This window comes from Leuresthes tenuis, unplaced genomic scaffold (genome assembly GCF_036924035.1).
Source record: "Leuresthes tenuis unplaced genomic scaffold, fLeuTen1.0.hap1 SCAF_12, whole genome shotgun sequence".
NCBI lineage: Eukaryota > Metazoa > Chordata > Actinopteri > Atheriniformes > Atherinopsidae > Leuresthes > Leuresthes tenuis.
In genome coordinates, this window is record NW_027325366.1 from 4,338,539 (window position 1) to 4,361,186 (window position 22,648).

Consider the following 22,648-nt stretch of genomic DNA (forward strand, 5'->3'; position numbering starts at 1 on the left):
CATGAATAAACGTTTTTACTGCATTTTGTTGTGTTTTATACGTTCTATGCTGTCATTTCTCTCTTCTCCTATTGGCAAGGCAAGGCAGAGTGCTCGCAACTGTGTCCTGTGCAGTAGCCGTGATATCTGTAATTGCAATTATTACTTTTGCATATGATGACAGCATGCAAAAGACGCATGGGCTCTGTGGAGAGCTCCGCTCCAGCTGGCTGCTGTGACAGCTCACTGACACTGTATTTCTGCTTGATCAGTTTCAGTCTCGCTAGAGTTACATTAATATCTGTATTTTTATATTTGAAATTTCAGGGGATTTTGATAATAGATTATTAAAGTTTGTTTGCGAGGCTGTGGCCCCTGTATGTGCAGAGTTTGTGCGCCAAACTTTAGGGCGTATTTGCACCGGAAGATCATTAGTGCAAAATGTTTTGGGTAAAACATAGGCTATTAAAAGGAACTGTCGGAATGGCGGTATGTTAAAAAAAAAAAAAAAACATACCGCCATTCCGACCATAGGAGGAAAAAAGTGTCGGAATGTTTGATATGTTTGACGTTTGATAAAAAATTAAGTGTCTCCATGGCGAGATGTCGGAATGGCAGCATGTAACCGCTCTGGTTAGTGACCATCAGATGTTCACGACATTTCGCAGTGAATTGTGGGATACATTCAGTGCACTATATAGTGAACATTGATAATCACTGAACATTTGGAAACCACAGCAAAATGGTGTGATCACTATATAGCGGTTAGGGAGTGATTTCGGACACAACCACGGTTACAATTAGCAAGTCAAGTGTAGTGATAAAAAAAAATGTATCCTCTGCAAATGCCTGGTTTCAGAATGGAGGATTTTACATCCAAGATCAAACAATTTGGTAAATTGGACTTTCAGTTAAAACAGGAGGTAATAAATACAGGAAGACCAACATCAGAGCTGAAAGGTTTGCTTCAGACAGAAGATTACCCGCTCTTTTCAAACGGAGTGGTACACACGAAAAGTGTGGATGTCCAGCGAGGAACCGCCTTTTTCAATCTTACATGGTCCAAGCAAGCCTCAGCAAACATGAGCGGTCTGCCACTCACATTCAAAGCCAGATCGCGCTTAAAACATTTGGGATCTCCAGGATCGACTTGGCTTTGGATGAACAGCGGAGACTGAACATTAGCATCCACAATGCTAAGGTAAAGGAGAACCGAGAGATTTTGAAGGATCTCATCAATGCCTCCTGCTTCCTTGTCAAACAGCAGCTGGGATTTGGTGGAAATGATGAAAGCACAGGCTCTGCTAATCGTGGCAACTATGTTGAGCTCCTATATGCCTTTGCTGAGAAAGATGACAGGCTAGCTAGACATTTGGAGAAAGTGACAAGGTTGCTTTTTTTTGGAGAGTTTTGGGTTGGAAGGGAATTCAGACACATGAACATACAATCCCAAAGACAGAGAGCATGTATTTTCCATGTGCCCACTTTAAAACACAAACCAAACCATTACAAACTAGAACATACACAACAATATTTCTGGAAATTGAAAGTGAAAATGTTTTGTTTCTTTGAATGTGGATTTAATCAATATAAATCAGTTGCAGATTTTTTTTTTTTAACATCCTTTACAAACAAAGACTTTCAATCAAGTCACCCTTTAAATTGTGTTTATGATGAATCGGAACTCCCCCACATGGTGTTACATCATCTTTTAAAGACACTTTACAGGACACTATTACATTGTATTCCACTTAAAGGGGGCCTGTGAGGGCTTCATAAATAGCTCTAGTGAAATATTCATGAGCTTATTACATTGCTTATTAACAATGAACTACTTCTTAAACATACATACTACATACTTCTTAAAGTATAATTATGTCTCCTAAAAAACATTTTCTTTGTTCATTCCAGATCACATAAGACTGATTGTATATTGGCTTTATTGCCAGATGATTATATTTAATTGCTCTCTAAAGTCATTAATGATACAAACTCATTCTGCAGAGTGAGAAAACCCTATTATCATCAAGCCATTACAGGCGATAATTACACTACAGTCAGCCTTTTTCGTGAACAGCTGCTGATTATGAATCTCTGCTGTTCTGAGTTGTTACTGCTAGTAATACACCTGATCTGAGCAATAATGCTGACAGTTCACCTCTTGTACTTTTGGATATTTAGAGAAAATCTTTATCAACTGAGTGTCAAGTGTTTGAAAATGCCCAAAACTGATTAGATGTGTTGCTTTCCCAGTTATGTAACCTGTTTGAAAACACAGGCTGAAAGGAATCAGCTGATATATTGGAAAATGTTTTTAAAGTTTAAATTAAACCTCTTTTGAGGGAAAACACTTTTATTTGAACATTTCCACATTTAACATGCACACAGAAGTTTATGGTTGCAGCATTTCTGAGAGACTGCCTGTCTAAGCACATATATCCAGCACTGCCGTGTTGATTATAAAGGTTTGGATGCCAGGACACAGAAATATTCCCACTCCAGCTCTATTTCAGTATCAGGAGAGTTGACACCCATCTCATCCAGAAACCTGTCAGGAGAGCGAAAATAAAAACAAAAAGAGAATTAACAGTCCAAAAACCTGACAGACCTGTACAACTATATAGTGTCAAATGTATGTGACAGTATGTGGTTGTGTTGGTGTGTTTGTGGGAACGTGTAGATGACCTCTTCTGAGTATTGATCAGCAGGTCCTCAGCACTCTGTGGATCTTTCAACTTGTATGCTTGGAACATGGACCAGCTCCTAATGAAACCAACCAGGTTCCTCACAGAGATGAAACATTTTGCCGGAAAACTCTCAATCCTGTCGGATAAGTGTGACGTGGGACATTTAAGAGGTGAGAAAAATAGCGATAAGAAAATATCCATAATGACTGAATTTCTGTAAAGAACAAGGTAAGATTTGCCTTAACAAAAGTATTTAAGATTAAGTAAATTTTCCTATGACTGACATTGAGTTTTGGATAGACAGCTGCTCAGAATTATAGGCACCCCTGAACTGTGAGTAATGTGTAAACAAATTAACTTTTTTTTTTATCTGATAATCTGAATATTTCAATATAATGTGAAAAAACAACTGAACAACAAGAATGTCTTCATATCTGGATGAAAAACATCAGACTTATCCAAGACAGAGTTACCTCTCTTTGTCTGGAAATGGAATAGCAGAGTACATGTCCTCCAGCTTACTCTCAGACACTGCAACGGGTTTGCTTGTATACGGCAGCAGTGCCTGCTTCACCTGAAAGTGAGTTGATATAGATGGTTTTCCTCCGAGTGTACCAAGTTGATATGGCATAAATGTGTTTAGATGAGCAACAAGAACTGAAGAATGGATGGTAGTGCTTAACTATGGCATGTTAAATTAATTTAAAATGGAACTTGATTAGTTAAGTAGGGTTTGGTATTAACATTCAAATACTGAGACACAAGTGTACAAAACCTCTCTATGCTAAAACTCTGAAGACCTTAACACAGTCACAACCTGATTATTAATTTTCAAGAGACAGTGATACAGTGTGACTTGTTAAAACAGTATGATTAATGATTAACCAATCATTTTCACATGAACCTAGAGAATGTGAGAGTGAACTTTGTTCTAAGGTACCTATTGACACATGCACCAGAAAAATTGTCTAAAAAGATATTTCATTAAAGGGGACATGATAAAAAGTGCTTGAGAGCATGTTTGGCTGTGTAAAGTCACGGCCAACGCAAAAAAACAACACTGGTTGTTTGCTTTTGATCCCATATATGAGAAAATGTGATCATTCAATGAGTTGTTCAGATCTGCCAGGGAAACTTACATCACTTTATGTGGATATCACTGCCTAACTTCAACTTCAGCTGTATTCACTCCAGCTAGGATGCAGGAAGGTGAAACTATTGCTTTTGCATTGAACATCAAAATTACATCAAATAAATAAAACATCAAATTACACCATTTTAAAATAGTGTACCTAACTAAAGGTGAATTCTAATTGCTGTTCTTTAGAACTAAATTTATCAATATAATTGCTAGGAATTACGATGTGATCGACTGTGTTATCAACACACCGTTAGTTCTGCTGATCATTTTTTGACAACTTGGAATGTTCAACACATGACTCACAATGAGACTGAGCATATAAGAGGGCTCAGTAGCCTATCAGTGGTCCATGTTTGAACTGCAGATGAGGGAAATGTAAGAATTTGTTTGGTGGGTGGTCTGAGTGGGGGGTTTGAGCTCTCAGGCTGTGTTCTCTATGCTCCAAAAGTTAAGTACTACAGATCTCATAAAATGCAAACCCCGAGGAGGAGACAGGCAGGATGGAGTTCAGTGCGTCACTCCACAGCTCCTCAAATGACCCACTCCAGTATAGGTGTAATGAATGTTGTCCTCACTGATATCTATATGTCCTGTACTGCATATAATGCTGCAATTTTGTGGAATGGGCAGAAGGCTATATACAGGCTCATAGAAAAGAGGATGAAGCAGCATCCACCATGAGCCTGGAAACTTGCTGACAGTAAACTCTCTGGACAACTACCTGTTGAATCAGGAGCTTCTCGGGTAAATTCTGAAAAATGTCTGGTGTCCCTGATCTTTTGCCCTCGATCTAAAAATTGAAGGACATGACAGCCTTTGTGAAAAGAAACACATTTTAGTGGGATTTGAGGGTAGAAGGTGGATAGAAAAAGACTGTTACCTTGTTTTTAGCCTTTGTGCTGTTTGACAAACTATGCCCTGTTTGTGGAACTATGGAGTAAGCTACAGCAGCCAGGAGTCTGTCGCAGCATAGCCATAGCATTGCAGCAACAACTATTATTACTGATAAGTATTAATAAGAATACCAGGAAACAAGTACCTCTTGGTAGAAGGGGTTGAGTCGGTCTCCACAGTCCTTGTAGATGAATCTAACGTTAGAATCGATGAAACCCAGCAGAGCCATGCAGCCCCCAGGTTTCAACACACGATCTGCTTCGGCCAGAAACTTTGACTGATCAAACCAGTGGGCGGCTGAAGCTGCTGTCAGCAAATCTACAGAGCCATCTGCAAATGGAAGCTCCTCTGCTGTCCCCTTACTGCAAATGCAACAGACAGATCACATATGTAATGCCTACCAGTACTAATGTGATATGAAGAATTTCATCGATTACTTCAATTCAGCATTCCTCTTTTAAGTCTACAGTATCTATCATCTAATTCCTTCAGAAATATTGATCTTCAGGTAAAATACAATATCCCCAGTACAGGATTAGTATATCATTATTATTCTATGACCTTATGTTTTATCACCCAACGTCACTTCTTGACACTGTCAAACGTTGCTGCACTTGAAAAAAGACATTTTTCAATCATACATGGTCCAAGCAAGTACATCCTGGCTCCTGTCCCATAGCAGTTCTGCTTCTATGGTGCTTTAGCAGTTCTTTTTACATGTTTTCTGTTTCCTGTATTTATAGCAGCGCTATCAATTGTCAAACCTATTTGTGAAATAAATTAAAAGATTAATTATTGAGGCTGAGAGGTAATAAGAGCTGCACAAACCTGTCATTAAATCCCTTCAGAAACATTGATCTTCAGGTAAGTCATCAAGTTTAAGTAGTGTGTATCCACGCAGGAGTTTAAAGACTACCTGCATTGTCCCTGGACAAGTTAGGTATAAATAATGGAATATCATAGTAAGTCCAAGCTGTTTATAGTCAGAAAACAACTAACAACTCCTAACTAACTCCTATATTGCAGTCTACCAGTTATGTAGGCTGTTCTGCTGTTTAACCATAGCCCAAGATCTGTGTGGACAGATGCAAGTCGCATCATAATGCTCTCTGTTGGTGCTGGCAGTGGCACTCATATGACGCGCTGCAGTATGCTGCAAACATGTTCTGGCCTTTAGTCATATCCAACTTCTACGTCTGTCTCTCTCGTTAATGACAGTGACGTTGCTTTTATGTGATTATCAATGCTGAACTCTATATTTTGAATATAATATTCTGCTTTAGGTTTCACCCATTTTGCCCAGAACATTATTCTAGAAGTAGCTTTAGAAATGCCTCAGTGGTTAGAATTTGTTTCACAAACCGAGAGTTGCTTTTGTGTATAGGAGGAAAACAGAGTTTATAGTGATCAAAGGAGGACTAATTATGTCATTAGAGAGGCTAAATGGTTATTTCGAGCAAACCAAAATAAGCAACTACACTTTAGCAACAAGCTCCAAAAATCTGTAACTGCCAATGTGTGGGAGCATCTTTTGAAGAAAAGGCAAGAAGACAACAGAAGGCAACACACCCAACATCCATGTTGTGAAGAAGTTTGTGAAGTTACCCTAAACTTAGAAGCTCAATTCTAATCATTAGTTATAAACAATATTTGATCCATGAGGACAAATTAGATTCTTTTTTCGAAATCATGTACCAGACTTTTAAATTACTTCTTAGAACAAGGACATTTCTCTATCTGTTGCTGCAGGAATGTTGTTTATAAAATAAGATAAAAATGTATTGTCATGTAGATACAGGAAATACATGAAATTACTCGTCTGCATTTAACCCATCCAGGTTGGCACCTGTTGAACACACACATGCACAGGATCACACACTCATGGAGACAGATGCCATACACTGGAGTGGTTGGCAGCCATTCACAGAACCTGGGAGCATGGGGTATGGTGACTTGCTCAAGGGCACCTCAGCAAGGAGGTGGTCCAGCTGTCAGTTCACCAATCTTTGAGAGGTGAGAGTGGGAGTCGAACTGCCAATTTTCGGATATTGGACGACCCACTCTCACCACTGAGCTGCGGCCACCTGTTATGCCCACAGATGAAGATTCACTTTGACCAGTCAGCAGTTTGCAGTGTTCCCAGGTTACCAGGTTATAGTATTGGTTTAGCTCACCTGGAAGCTCAGCAGAAGATTTACCAAAAAATAACAGTTAGTGCCAGTTAGGTGGTGCTACTTACAAAAGTGGCTGAATTCAAAAATGCTATCATGTGCAATCTGGGAGAGAGCGCCATTAAATGTGTTAACATTTTGAAATAATAGGAGGATTATGTGCTCCGGACCATTTCTTGGCCAGGAGTCTTCCTGAATAGGTGTGGTGATTAACATTTGGTTGACCTTTGCACAGAAGGAGCCTTTACATTAACCTAAGTTAACTCACTTCTCATTACAGATTTTATTGCCTGGATCTATAATGGAAAACTGTTTCAGAATAGTCTCTGAGCCTGTTTATGTGTGATAACTTCTCACTTTCTCCAGATATCTCTGTGGAAAGAAAATTGAAAGCAGAAAATAATCATACTGAAAAAGTACATACAAGCTTGTAAGTGTTTTCAGTTTCTGTGACAGGTAAATAAAATGATCTATTTACCAACACAATTGCTCATTAGTTTTCAGTTTGAGAGCTGTACAATTCATCAACATATTATTTCATCTTGTACACAGTTTTAATATTGTATGTACAAAACATTTTTCCTTCCAACTGCATCCACATACAGTACATATAGAACCTCTTACATCAGCCTACCTGTATGTGATGTTGGGGTACCCTGGCACTGCTCTGGCCTCTTCCAGCTGACACTCACTGATGTCAATGCCGGCCACTTCTTTGAAGTGCGGTGCCAGCAGTCGAGTATTCTGACCTGTCCCACATCCCAGATCCACTGCCAACACATGTGGCCATCCTTTCTGTGTACGTAAGCACATGTAAAGTCTGTTTAGTATTGCTTACAGTTTCCCTAATGAGGGGCTTTTTATATGAAAACTTGTTTTGTATACTCGCATTATTTTCAAGCAGGGCATACCTTTTTATCTAAGTACTGAATGATAACATTCTTCAGGTCAGTTGGGGGTGTAAAACGATACTTTTGGTAGACAGAAGCATGTTCTTTCCCTTCAAAAAGCCGGTATGCCATTGAGGTGTTTTTGAACTCTTCTCTCTCTGATGTTTAGCCAGCTGTAACCCCTGACCTCCTCTGCAAAGCAGCCGTCTTTGTAGAGCAAGGTTCGTCTCTTTCAGTCGCTTGTTTGCCTTTGTTTCATTCTCTTCCTTTTAAAACTGTTTACCTTATACATATCATGACTTGTAGTTTCAATCCACTTGTTGTTCTTGCTGTTGTTATCTGTCCAGATGCTCGTGCACACCTAAAACGAACAAACACAGTGATCAACAGTGCAACGGAGCAAATCACAGTGCATTCCAGTACACATGAGTTTATGGACAATGACCATTTTGAAAGAGGAGCAACACAAATGAGAGTAAAACAGATCTAATGTCGCAAAATGTTTCTTACGAGTTCAAAGCTACCTCTGATATCAGGAATCCTGTTCCTCCGGCAGAGCTGCAGAGTACTTAACAGTCTGTAAAAGAGGCAGGACCTCTAGGTTAACCCTTTCATGGCCAATTTTTGCACATTCCTATATATTGCTAAAACCCCAATTCCTAAAAATTTGGGACAGTGTATGAAATGTAACTAACAACAGAATGCAATGACCTAAAAATCTCATAAACCATAATTCTAGTCTATTCACAACAGAACATAAAAAACTATAATTTGCAGAAGGTGAGAAATTTTACTATTTCATGAAAAGATTAGCACATCCTGAATTTGATGGCAAGAAAATGTCTCAAAAAAGTTGGAGCAAGGCCATGTTTACTGCTGTGTTGTATCCAGTCCTCCTTTAACAACAGTCTGTAAACATCTGGGTACTGTAGAAAACAGTTGCTGGACCTTTGTGGAAAGAGAGTTTGTCTCATTCTTGTCTGATAAAGGATTCTACTTGCTTAAAATGGTGTGGTCTTCTTTCTCATATTTTATGTCTATGATGTGCATAATCTTTTAAGTCGGTAAAAGGTCTGGACTTTTCTATATGGCCATGCTGTTGCCAAAGATGAACAGTTGTGTGGTTTAGCGATGTCTTTTTGCAAGGCTTTCTATCGACGGTGCAGGCCTTTGAACAGTAATAACAAGCCATATGGTTCCCCTCTGGACCACGTTGCCTCAGTCCATTTGAAATTAGCTTTCGTCCAGAGGAGATGGCAGCATTCTTTAATCATGTTCACATATGGCTTCTTTTTTGCATGATAGAGCTTTGACCTGCATTTATGGATTGCATGGTGAACTGTGTTTACAGACAATGATTTCTGGAAGTCTTCCTGAGTCCATGCCGTGATCTCCAAAACAGAAACATGACTTTTTGTGACACAGTACAGTACAGTCTGAAGATCATTCATTATTGATATTTAATTGTGTTCCTTTAACATAGAGATGTCTCCAGATTCTCTGTAAATTTTTATATATTATATAATTACATTATTGAGAAACTGCTCCACAATTAGTTGACGCAGTGTTTTTGCAGATTGCTGAACCTTTGCCCATCTTTACTTCTGAGACTCTGCCTTTCTATGGTGCTCTTTTTTATATATCCTGTCGTGTTACTGAGCTGTTGCCTGATAACCTAATTAGTAACATGTTCCTGCGGTTGCTTTTTTAAATTAACACTTACTTTTCCAGCATTTTGTTGACCCTGTCCCAACCTTTTGAGACATATTTCGGCTATCAAATTCAACATGAACAAATATTTTTCATAAAATAGAAAAATATCTAACTTTCAACATTTGATGCTTTCATTCTTTGATTGTGAATACATTATTTATATCTGCGATTCAGAAATCATTACAATTCCTGTTCATTTACATTTTCAGGTTTGTAAATTGATTTAAAAGTTTTCCTCCTTTACACGGTTTTAGCTCTAATACTTCTGTATGCACACAAACACATCTGCTTCTGCTGAAGTGGCAACACAAAGCAACACCTTTATTGCATTTATCAACACTGTTTTATGCTGTACCTTAATATCCTCCAGTCAAACTGTCTGTCATCGATATACAGCATTTACTTTTCCTCCAAATGTAACTGATGTAACACTACATTTTCCTGCCCTCAGTGCAAATGTCATACTTAGTTAAACTATGACTACATTACAGTATGACGATGATCATAATTCTCTGTGAGAGCAAAGATCACTTCTGTTGGGTGCCACTGTAGGTAGTTTGTCAAATAGATGTCCCTGCATTTGGTTTTGTTCTTAAACCAAATGTAAAACACTTTCTGCACATAAACTGAAACAAACAAGTTCATAACTGCAACCTTAACAGCAGTCACCACAAACATAATCAGGTTAGCCTTCTGTCGTCAGTTGCAAAGTGAAATCCTCTCCTTGTCTTCTTCGAAAAGAGAAACCTTTCTGTTTTGGTTACACAGGATGGACCTCCAAGGTAACACAAAGTAAAGTGTGTTTAATTGCTCTTAGGGGATAATGGTGATAATGACCTGTTGACCATTTCCACAGAAAACAGGTCTTCCCATGGGCTCTCATTAAGTTAAAAAACATTAAACATTGTGTCAGAGGAGTCAAGTTAGTACAAAACGACACTAAGTCCCAAAGCTCTGTGTTTCAGCACCTGGAGAGGAGACACTCTGAATGTCATGGCAGTGGTGGACATCGAGAGGGGCCAAGGGACCCCTGAAGTCACTGCAGTGACGTTGCGTCATTCATGACAAGTGTATGTGTGATCAGTTGTTTTGAGAAGTGTAATGTAAGATCATTGAACTGCATTACTGTTTAAAACTTACTTTTTAGTGGTTTATGCCATTATTGTGCTAAATGCTCAAAGTTAAGCTGCCGTAATGAAAAATGTCATCCGTATCAAATGCCTATTAATATCAGAAGTTTTACAACTGAGTTTCCTGTTTGGATCACAGAATCTAATGGGTCACAGAATTTAAGTCCTGAAAATGTAATATTTACTGATATTACATCTGCAAGGTCTTCATCAAAACTTTTTGTCAATTCTTTGCAAGTCTCAACAATTGAAATTCCTTGTTTGGGTCACAGGATTTGATGGTACAGTCAGAGCACGTCTCACACAGGGAACAGGGAACTTTGGCTAGTTAGTATAGTTTACTTCTTTACACAATACATACAACAACAAAGTTCATGAAAAGGAAGCCAACAACTCGTGCTCAACTTTAGGCTCGAAGGGCTGGGGAGGCTGATTATTTCTCAAACGTGACCATCTCAGAGTAAAAGGATGAGACTAAATAAGTCGATAAGCAGAAAGAAATGACCTTATTTAAAGAAAAAAAGTTATTTGCAATTAAGAAACAAAGATATTTATTTCAAAATCAATTCAGAAATACATGTACAATAAAGCGGGGCTCTAGCTCCCCCCGCGACCTGACCGACTGATTACGTGGGTATAGAAAATGGATGGATGGATGATGGATGGATGGATGGATGGATGGATGGATGGATGGATGGATGGACATGTATAATAAATTAAGAAAAATGAAAATGCTGTATTTTGCTCTTTTATTCTTTTATCTATTCTATTCTTTGTCTTTAAATTTCCACACTTATTCTATAATTTATCTATATATTTCTAATTTATTTACTTATTCTTTGCCAGGTATCTCCTTTTTTATTGAATTCATATATGAATATGTAATGCGATGTTGAGCTAATACTGGTGAATATGTATATGTTTGTGGTAATTGTGGTAATAGAGAAATTCTCATTTTTGTCTTCAAGTGTTTGGACTGGATACACAAATAAAAGCATGGATCAATAAAATGAAAACGGATAATGAAGGAATTGAGGAATCATACCAAAATTTACAATGAAGACAAACTGGGAACCCACAGGCTATCATTTGATGATATGTCAGGGGGATATTCTTTATTTTTTGGGGCTTTTGTTGCAACCATCGGATACCCTGGTCGAGACTTACTGTCTGTTCCATAGTCTCTTTTCAGTGCAGATAAAGAAGTTTTATAACTCTATTTCTAACTTATGTGATCCTCCTCTTTGGATCTCCACACGGGCTATTCACCTGCATGCCACCAAACTGAAATGAGAAGGCTTCTGATACCAAAATGTTGTTCTTGCCAACAGATGTAAGCACTAATTTCATAATTTGCTTTGCTTTGCCATAAAAACCCATAAAACCATAAAAATAGCAAATATCAGAATGATATTGGTATGTAAAATGAAAAACACAACTTTAGATCCACAGAGGAGCAATAACTATGGTTACATCATGTAGTTTGACAAGTTAAATACACCCTCAGCAGCTCCTGTGAATCCTCAGTGGTCACTTTCCCTGCCACCGACCACACAGACAACATGAGTCTACGGTGAGACTTTACAACCACAGACTTTTTACACTCAACTCAACTGAGACATTAATTAACTCTGTTGTCTTTGGGTCTCATTACAATACTGGTTTCTTACTTATATCTTGTTGTATTCATCATTTTGAAAATCTTTATTGTTCTCTTGTCTGATTCCACACGCGTACCGACTGTCTTACTTAACACTCGAACCAGAGACTAATCAAGAACTAGTAGCTGCAGCTACATCATAGCTGTTTTGGGGATAATCATTGGACTGTTTAATACTGTATATGGGGTCAATGGAAAACATTTCTAATCCCTCTTATTTTAACCTCACAATGTTTGTGAACATAGGCAATTACTGTTACCCAACCTTTGTTTTGTGTTTCTTTGTGTTTGCTTTCATTATCTCTGCCAATCTTGTCATCATAGTTGTAATATCACGAGAGAAAGATCTACATGAGCCCATGTATATTTTCATCATGTGTCTCTCTCTTAACTCTCTGTATGGCTCTGCTGGATTTTTTCTTAGATTTCTAAGAGACCTTCTATCCGATACTCATTTGATCTCACGACCAGCATGTTTCACTCAGATTTATGTAATCTACACCTATGCATCATATGAGCTCACCATTTTGAACATAATGGCATATGATCGGTATGTCGCCGTGTGCCAACCTTTACACTACCACAACAAAATGAGCTCCAGGATGGTCTCTCAATTGCTTGCCTTAGCGTGGATCTATCCAGCTTTTTCTGTTTCAACCTGTGTTTATCTGTCCTCCAGACTTCCACTGTGTGGCAACAAGATTCCAAAGGTATTCTGTTCCAACTGGCCTGTTGTAAAATTGTCATGTGTCCCTACTGTGCTCAATAACTTAGTTGGCATGTTTGTCAGCACAAGTACAGTCTTTCTGCCCCTGGCTTTTGTCCTGTATACATATGTACGAATTTTACTCGTTTGTAGGAAACACTCCTCAGAGTTTAAGAGAAAAGTCATGCAAAACTGCTTGCCACACATTGTTACTTTTGTCAACTATTCTATTACTGTGTTTTGTGATATTGCCCTTAGCAGAATTAACCTGGAGGAGCTGAATCCATTTGTAGCAGTGATTCTCTCACTTGAGTTTGTTGTTATCCCCCCCATTCTGAATCCTCTTGTGTATGGCTTAAAGTTACCAGAAATTAGAAAACCTATATTGAAAATGTTATGTTCAAAACCTAAGCAAACAGGTACACCTCAGAAAAAAGCATACAATAAGTAACATGAGTTTTTTCTGCAAGTAAGTGGTCTGATAAAGACTAAGTATTTTCAACATCATTGTTAATTTGTTTTTCATTATTTGATTATCAATCTGCTTTTACACGTGTCATTAAAGGGGTGAAAACTTGAAAGAATGTTTACCTTGATTGTTCTGTGACAAAAACACTAGCGTTTAAAAGTATATTTCTTTCTTTTCATCAACTTAATGAATGCAATGAAACATGAATTCATTTGGGCTGAGGGAAAAATGTAATCGGGAACTTTGGATTATGTCCTTTATGGAGGAAAAACTAAAACATGTTGAATGTTTCTGAGGATGCTTACTGTACTTTTGGAGAACTGTGCATCTATTCTGATACCATTTTGCTCTAAGGTATGTCACTGATTCAAAGGAAACCCTGTAAAGGGATGAGTTAATGTGCCAAGAGCCAAACATGAGGCTGCAAATAGGAAAAATAATGAAAAGAGGAAGTAGGCCTCCAATTTCTGATATACTAAAAAATGCGCAACTAGTTTCACTGTTTATTGATAACTTTGCTGTTTAGATATTCATAAGCAATACAAATCAAGCTACTTTCACAAACAACAGAAGTACCGTAGGTTCTATAATTATATTTACCTGCCAAAATGTGGACTTCCTTTAAGGCAAAGGCTTCCAAATCCTCTTACACTTGTGACTCAGAAAATTGTTGAGAGAAGATAATGAATTTACAGAACACACAAAACTTCCGCTTTCTTTACCTTTTCACGTGACCTTGCACTCATTAAAGGATGAATGACTTCCCCTGCTGGCAAAATGAATCTACACAGATGTGACACCATGTTCAAACACTGTAGTTTAGAATATCCTAGCTTGCTTTAATGTAACTTGTGCTTTTATTAACATTTGCTACATTTACAGAATTCAAAGAAGAAAGAGCACAGACATTTATTTGAGGTCTTAGTATTAAACTGTTAAATTACCTTTATTTTACTTATACATCACAGCAACTTCTGACATCAAATAAAGCATAATGTCTTAAATATGATGAGGAATAACTTACAGGCTAGACAGAAAATCACTTTTTTTGTCAAGTGCACCTATAAGAGCTGAGTGATGACAGAAACATACTTCAGTAAGCAAGTAACACCATTTTTGTCAAATATACTTGCTTGAATAAGAGAAGGGGGAAAAGTTACACAATGTAGGACAATAGAACACATTTAACGAAAAAAACTAAAAGAGGAAAATTGCAACAAATATCAGCCAAACTAACACAGAAAATATACCTAAAATAACCCCTCCCTCCCTCATACTCAGAACAATCTGACAGTGTGAAATGGGAAATGAAAGCCAAAGGTGAACGTGAGAAATAAATAGTCTGTAATGAAAGAATCATCTACTAAGAATCGTTGTTTCTAAGGTAACAGACTATTAAATTCTGGGTCAGAGTCAACCTTATTTTAAGTTGAAGGGTGTTTTTCAGAGCCATAACTTAACATTTGTGATTTATTTTTCCACATCAGAATTGATTTTTTTGCCTCCAATTAAACCACAGGAAGTTGTCTCTGAATTCTTCTCCAAACAGACATTAACACTGAAGTTCCCAACATGTTTAGGACGATCAATTGTGGAGTCTAAGGATCACCTAAAACTGAATAAGACAGAGCCTAGAGTTGATACAATATGTATTGATCTCTTTAAGTCTCTCCTTTAAGGTCTTATCAAGGATTTGACTTCTCCAATTCCTTTGTCAAACAGATACACCCCTAGAATTGGCATGAACAAGAAACCCAAAAATGTTGAGCTGCTGCTAGATGAAAACATGGAGTGTGACTCCATAAGGGAGACAAAAAATCAACAGAACAGTAAGAAACAAAAAAGTAACCTGAGAAAATAACAAATGTAGTATCACCAGTGTTGAAGAAAGTGAGAAAACAGCTATAATCTAAGAGTCAACCTAATGTCGACCTTTGATGAGCACACTGCAAAAGTTACCCTGCAGCCGAATAAAGATTGGAGAAACAAAGCAATTGTAACTAGTTCAACACAGAGCAATGTGTTGAAAAAGAGCAATGAAAAGCAACAAAAATAAACTTAATCTACAAATGTGGTCCAGGTACTTAAAAAAAACCCAGCTGTTTCAGCTGTTGCCATCTCTCAGTGCAAAATACAGTATAAACTGTGCAAAATGCAAGATCTATCTATGCAAGTTGCATATTTGCAAGTTGCATATAATTTCTAACTTCTGACTCATAGAAAATTTACAAACACCAAGTAGAGGTTAAATTCCTTACTGTGCAAATCTGAATGGCTCACTGAAAGACGCATTTTTAGATACATACAATTGTATAACAAAATTAGAAATTACTTAATTTATCCCAAAGGAAAATGTGCATATATATATATATATATATATGTCTGTTATAGACGATATAGTGTTATAGACAATGAGAGAATTTGTTAACATTAATGCAAAAGGTTTTATAATGTTTTTCAGATTTAATGCAAACAAAACTGCAACATACCTAATAAGAAATCACCATTGAATTTCTACAACAGCGAGCTTCCAGCCAATCACTGTGCTTACTGTGCTGAAAGAAAAAGAAAAAGGAACATCGATTGGCTGCATTTAAAATCTTAGCTCTGGTAATACTGCTGTCTACATCAGATAAAAAAGAGGAAGGAGTACAGACACTGGTAGACAGTAGAGTCCCCTTCAAACAAAAGGCACACATTTCCTCATAATGATGAATAATGTCTCTGTAATTTCAGTGTTTTTTCTTACAGGTTTCAATGAAACAAGACACTACAGAATAATTCTCTTTTTTCTCAGCTTGCTGTGTTATTGCATTATCATCCTGGTAAATGTTTCTCTCATTGTGATCATTATCTTGGATAACAACCTTCACGAACCAATGTATGTTCTGTTGTGTGCTTTTTGCATGAATGGACTTTATGGGACAACAGGTTTCTACCCCAAATTTCTGTGGGATCTACTCTCTCCTGTTCATGCCATCTCTTATTTTGGATGTCTTGCTCAGGCTCAGGTGATGTACTCTTTTGCATGCAGCGATCTGTCAATCCTTGCAGTCATGGCATATGATAGATATCTGGCTATTTGTTGCCCACTGGAGTACCACTCTGTTATGTCCAAGCAAAAAGTTGTGCAGTTGGTGTGTTTTTCTTGGTTAACACCTTTCTGCATTATAGCAACAAATATTTTTCTGACATCAAGGCTGAATTTATGCAGCCAGTTTATTTCCAGACTCTTCTGTGTGAACTGGAGTATCGTTGAACTTGCTTGTTTTTCATCACAAAGTACCATTAATGGCATAGTTGCAAATATTACAATAATCATCTATGTATTTCATGGTTTTTTCATTGTTTGGTCCTACATGTATCTCATTAAAACATGTGCTAATTCTATAGAAAACAGGGCAAAGTTCATGCAAACATGTGTGCCACATTTAATATCCTTACTTACATTTCTTGTGACTATACTTTTTGACGTTATGACAATGCGATTTGGTTCCAAAAATTTCCCTCAAAATCTTCAAAACTTTGTTGCAATAGAATTTCTTCTCATACCTCCCATTATGAATCCTCTCATTTATGGTTTCAAGTTGACTAAAATTCGGATGAAAATTTTTAGTTTTGCTTCTTTAAAGGTTAAATAAAACTCCTGTGGTCTTGCTGTAATGCACAGTGAAATCTAAGACCTTTCCATGAGATGCAGTGACTAATAGAAAGTTAGGGTTTCATTCAATTTAATTAAATTTGGCATTTTTTCCAGGGAAAAAGCAAATACACCTTCCACCTGTTTGCACTTTTAATCCAGGAAGTTGTACCATTCATTTGTGTATAGAATTCAGTTGGTTCTGGTAAATCTGATTGCTTCCACTGAATGTTTCCTCTTAATGCATTTTCAATGGTAACTTACCTGATACAATACTGCATTTAGGAATAAAATTAACATGAATATGAAATGGGAAACTTGTCATTATCTTTTTTAGTGAGTGACAGATGTTATAGATTTTGTTTTTTAATACAGAATGAGTGAAATGTAGAAGTCATGTGTATTTTCAGTGTTTGTAGGGAACAAACAAGTGAGGGTTTGTGTTTTTGTGTCGTGTTTTTTTCTGTGTGTTCCCGGTGTGATGCCTTGGATTTCCTGGCGGTTGCTGTGACTACTGGCTGATTAATCATTTGACTCACCTGTGGTGGCTGCTGTGCTCTGAGCACTTAAGCTCCACTCTTCTGATCTCTCATCGCCAGATCGTAGGTTATCTTTCCGTGATACAACTCTTGCCTAACTTCTGAGTTTTCGAGCTTTGGTCTTTTGAGAGTTTTTTTCAGTACCAAATTCATGTTTTCTCTTGCTAATCAACAGAAGCCTTGCCTGTTACAGAGTATTCAGTTGTGTTGGATCACAGAGTCACAGACACTTGGTGCCACTGCTGCCTCTATCACTGCATAAAGCTGTTTTCTGGCAGAACCAGCCTTAGTTTTTGCACTGCACCAGCCCAGTCAGTACTTTTTTTTTTTTACCCTTAAATGGATAACACACCGTGAACGATTTGTTGATTCCTTGAACTTATCTGTGTGTCCACCCACAGATCCCGAGTTCACTTCCTGAGTCACTTTTTGGTCTTCGGTGCTTTTTGTTCCTCTTTCACTAAATCTGTTACCTTTCACTTATTGTTTGTGCTCATCACTGGGTCCGACTGTTAAAAACCCTACAAATGTTTGATCTTTTTGTAACAAGACCAAAGACAAATTATAAGATGCAAAATAAGATATCTTATGCTAAGTTTATATCTTAATTGTAAAAGTAAATTCTTTAATTCTATGGAATAATAGGAGTGTTGTATAACATGCTGTTGACCACACTAGTAACAAGTAAAGAAAGCAAACACCTATTAATTTCTATCATAGCTTCTGAATAAATTATTTGCACAGATGTTTTTGATTAGCCTCAGTTTCTCATACATATAAATGTTTATAACTTAAAACATAAAATCTCTACTTATTATCTTTTCTTAAATTTTTTTTTTTGGGTTGAGTGGGGTGGGGCGGGATGGGTACCTTCTGGGGGTACAGTAGCTCCCGGAATATGGTCGCTGCAGGCTCCGAGCCTGGTGGACATCAGCCCCTCCTGCCCTGGGTTGGCTCCCAGGTAGTGGGGATGCCTATTGCAGCCAGTCCCTGGCTGCCCTCTCTGGGGGAGAGTAGCTCCCCCGGTGTATATCCCCATACCCCTCTCCCTTCTGGCTCCTGTACACAGCACACACTCACACATGAAGGGTTTTGGGGGCGTGTGTGTTCGGTGGGGTGTAGTGGATGGGGCCACGTAGGTGGTCCCCTTTGGTTGCACTCTGCAGTTCCCCGCCCCTGTTTTAATTACACCTTAGACATTACTACTTATCAAACACACTCACACACACACATTAGGTCTTGGGGGGTGGTTACACTGAGTGGCATCTGGTGGGCGGGGCTCTTTGAGTATGTAGGCTGCCCAGAGGGCCGCGCTCCCAGTTCTACAAGGTTGGCTGCCCCTCAATTTTAATCGCTCACTATTAGAAAATATTGAAGAGCCAGAAGGGTGAGGGGAGGGGTCTTCTTCCCACACCCCTGCTTCCTGGTTGCTGCTCGGGGCGGGAGGGGCCAAGAGGATTAATTAATTGTTCTGCTGGTTCGGGGTCTGTGGTGGCTGCTGGCCCCCTGGTGTGCCCGCTGCACTACACCCCAGCGGAGTCGAGGGAGGGAGGACGTGTGGATATATGGGACGTGAAAGTGTGTGTGGTAATGATTGGGCCTGGATCTGGGACTTGCTGTCGCCTGGCCTGCCTGTGCTTCTCCCGATGGGGGGGCGGCGTTGCTTCTCCCCACTGCTCGCGACTTCACCCACCTGTGGGCACGTCTTGACTCCCAGGGCACTTGGCCAGGGGCGCTGGGGCAGGCGCTGACCCACTGTGTGGCTGTCTGGGGCGCTTGGCCCTCCTGGGTATTGGGTGGGGCCTCTGCCGGGGGGTTTTGGGGCGCTCGGGCTCCAGGGGCCTGGGTCCAGTGCACGGCCCGTGTCTGGGCGGCTGGGGCCTGGCGGGGTCGGTGGGCTGTTGCCCCTGGCTCTGCCCTATGCTTATGGGGGCTCTGTCCGGGGGCTTCCTCTGCGGTCTTCTGGGTGGATGCGTGGTTGTCCCTGTGGTGGGCTTCCTGGGTTCTGTGCTCCGTGGGGGCTGCTGGTGGCCTGGGTCTTCTGGCCCTCTCTGCCTGCTTCTGTGGATTGTGGCCCTGTATGCTTATACACTCATAACTAAGCACGGTTATCATGTAGGTCCTGTGCCATGGGTGTTGCATGTTCTCACACACACACACACTCATACACACATTCATTAGTCCAGTAGCATGGTCGCTAAGCAGTTGATGTGTTACCATGTATTATCATGTCGTCTCAGGTCATCTATATCCACAGCTGTGTTGTATGCGATTGCCGCTACTTGTGCTTGTTTTTGTTTGTTTGTGTGTTTGTTTTTTCTCTGCTTGTCTGCTTTCAGGTGCTCCTGGTGGCGCTAAGGCTGGATTCCCCTCAGAGGCCATGGATTGTTGTCTGTTTTGTTTTTTACAGGTGCAGCAGCTGGTTGTCTGGTTTTTGTTTCTATTTTTGTTCTGTTTCCTCTTCTTTCCTCTTCTTCTTTCCTTGTCCCCCGGTCCGGTTCAGTTCTATTACATGTCATATATTGTCAACAGAAATAAATAAATGGGAATCAAGGGGAGCTTTACATTTATGAAACTTCCCTTGGCAAAGCAAATCTGTTTGGCATCAAAGGTATTCAGACTACAATTCTGCTGCCATAATGCTGAAGAGGACAAGGGGGGAAAAAGGAAAAAAAAATAAATACATTTTTACATGTATGCCTGAATTCTAAATGTCATGTCTAAATATGTAGTCCATGAGCCAAGTCCCATGTCCCAAGATTGGCATCCCGCAATCGAACGGGTGGGCAATTTCTAGTTTGTTTTTTTGACCTGGTAGACTCGAGTGAGCAGTTTGGCATGATAACCACTGCAAACAGGTAGCTCAGAGGTGGTTTTCGTTCATTGAAATGGGTGGACCAGTAAAGTGGAAACTTGAAAACTGTGTATAGTGTTTGTTTGGTATTATGCTGTTCGTTGACCACTCAGGGTGCCTAAATCACTTCAAGGATTATTTTCCCTTTTATCAAGACCCTACTGTAATAATAATAATAGACTCACCTCAAGAATATGTGAATGAAAATGTGATAAAAGTGAGAACATACACATGAATTACATTTTTAGAGTGTTTTCATGCAATAACAAGAACAAAATATGTTTTACACAAATAAAATTTACTAAAGAGATTGCTCCTTCTGTCACAAATAATGTGGAGCATACTGCCAGTACAGTATTTCAAGTGTTACAGGTTGCTACATACATCAGACCTCCATTTCAGTCAGTCAGGTTTGCATTTGTGATCATGTCATGATCATCCTCTTCGAGTTGATTGTCACACCTCTGCAATCTGCAGAGGTTTGTACATTTCAATCCACTGCTCATGCACTGACATTCTGGGAGTTTGCAGCTACGACTGCAGCTGCAGGACAGCAGTTGCAGCACTGCCTCAGGGGCAGGAGATCCCCGCATCCATTCTACAGTGAGCTGACATCGTCATTTCTGGCCCAGCCATACTCAAGTGGGCTTGGGACTTGCGGGTGTTGCTGAAGACTGGCTCTCCAGATGCCAGCCCAGTAGTTGGCACGCATAGTATGCATGAAGAGGCAGTCCTCACATGGTGGAAGTTGGCTAGATTCAAGCTCTCCATGCTGCGTGCAGAAAAGCTGGTGGCGGGCTATGTTGATGTCCTCTGTTTTCGTGGATGCTGGTGTACAGTTTGCATGTCAATTGTCATGTCATGTTTTGTTTTGTTTTCAGGTTTTAGATTTCTTGTCATGTTTTTTTCCTTGCCACATGAGGTTCATTCAAGGCACCTGTCTTTGTTTCACAGCTGCACCCCATCACCAATCACCTCCCCACAGTATTTTAGTTTCCAGGTTCCCTCAGTTCTCGGTCAGATCCTTGCCATCTTACCACCGATTACTACTGTTCATGTTGTCAGGTTGATCTGTACTCGTTGTCACTGATAGTCATTGTTTCATAGTTCATGCCAAGTTTTGTTTTGTTATTTATTCATAGTCATAGTTTCCTGTGTTTGGTTTTCCGGCTCAGCCTTTTGTTTGTTCCTTTTGTTTTGTGTGTTAATAAATCAAGTTTTCTTGATTAAAAATCTGCATCCGGGTTCCCAGGACTGTCCCAGCTCATGAAACACTTTTGAAAAAGCTCTGATCTCATGATAAGCTTCAAGGCTCTGAGCTTTCTACTGCCTGCGAAGGCACTCACGGTGTCGCATCCAGTGCATGTGTATATGCCAATCAGAGCATTACAGACATCGTCTCCCAGCCGCTGGCGTAGCTTTCTGATGTCAAGGTACCTAACCCGGTTCTTTGTTCCACATTTCTGGAATATGGCACAGGAGATATCAGCAGAGAATGCCAGGCAGAGCACCAGCACATCAGTGTCATCAGCTGCTGCTGCTGCTACTACAACAGCACTGTAGCCTGTTTACTCTCTCTGCATTCTTGAGCGAGTCCTCCCGATATACATCGAACACCACATTAATTCTCTGGCTTCTGGTTCCTTCATGTAGGATTTGAGTCAGGGCTGAGTCTGCATGTTGAGAGAAGGTCTAGTCATTACCCTACATCTTCTGAACCAGGCTCATCCCATCAATGGTGGTAGCAGATGGCTCAGGGATGGTCTCTGCTGGTAAGACCTGCTTCTCCAGCTCCCTGGCCAGTGCAGCTTTGCTTGTTTTTCTAAGTGTCCCATCTCCATTGGCAAGCACCCATGGCAATGGTCCTAATGGGTGGGAAAGGACATAACTCATTTGGAGATGACGGTTCTCTGTCACCAGGACCACGTGGGTGAAGAGGTTCCTGTCAGCCTGCAAAACAACCTTGTTCGGGTTGCTTCCGGAAGACTTTTTTCAGATATATTAAATCTTGTGAGCATCAAGAAGGTCTCCTGCTATATATGGAGGGGGAAAGGTACCTGTTGAAATTCTGACAAACTCACTTTCTCTTGGATCAAAAGGGTTCATCCAGTCATCTTCAAGTAGCCTCACAATGGACTCATCCCTGGTAATTCTAGGCATCTGGGTGACTGTGGT

At 39.6% G+C, this 22,648-nt stretch overlaps 3 protein-coding genes across 3 annotated transcripts; 2 read left to right on the plus strand and 1 right to left on the minus strand.

The window, feature by feature from the left end:
• Positions 1–1,628: 1,628 nt before the first annotated feature.
• Positions 1,629–8,330, minus strand: LOC140320083 (putative methyltransferase DDB_G0268948). Its single transcript, XM_072397865.1, has 8 exons — positions 8,273–8,330; positions 7,784–8,123; positions 7,507–7,667; positions 4,847–5,063; positions 3,140–3,240; positions 2,665–2,802; positions 1,832–2,527; positions 1,629–1,795 (listed from the first exon to the last, which is right to left on the minus strand). The coding sequence occupies exons 2-7, from the start codon at positions 7,892–7,894 to the stop codon at positions 2,437–2,439; spliced, it is 819 nt and encodes a 272-aa protein (XP_072253966.1). The 5' UTR covers positions 7,895–8,123; positions 8,273–8,330; the 3' UTR covers positions 1,629–1,795; positions 1,832–2,436.
• A 4,126-nt stretch (positions 8,331–12,456) lies between these two features.
• Positions 12,457–13,422, plus strand: LOC140319822 (olfactory receptor 4B13-like). The gene has a single exon (XM_072397611.1). It carries the CDS (start codon positions 12,457–12,459, stop codon positions 13,420–13,422), a length of 966 nt encoding a protein of 321 aa, XP_072253712.1.
• A 2,726-nt stretch (positions 13,423–16,148) lies between these two features.
• On the plus strand, positions 16,149–17,081 carry LOC140319858 (olfactory receptor 52D1-like). The gene has a single exon (XM_072397640.1). The coding sequence runs from the start codon at positions 16,149–16,151 to the stop codon at positions 17,079–17,081; it is 933 nt and encodes a 310-aa protein (XP_072253741.1).
• The last annotated feature ends 5,567 nt before the right edge of the window (positions 17,082–22,648 follow it).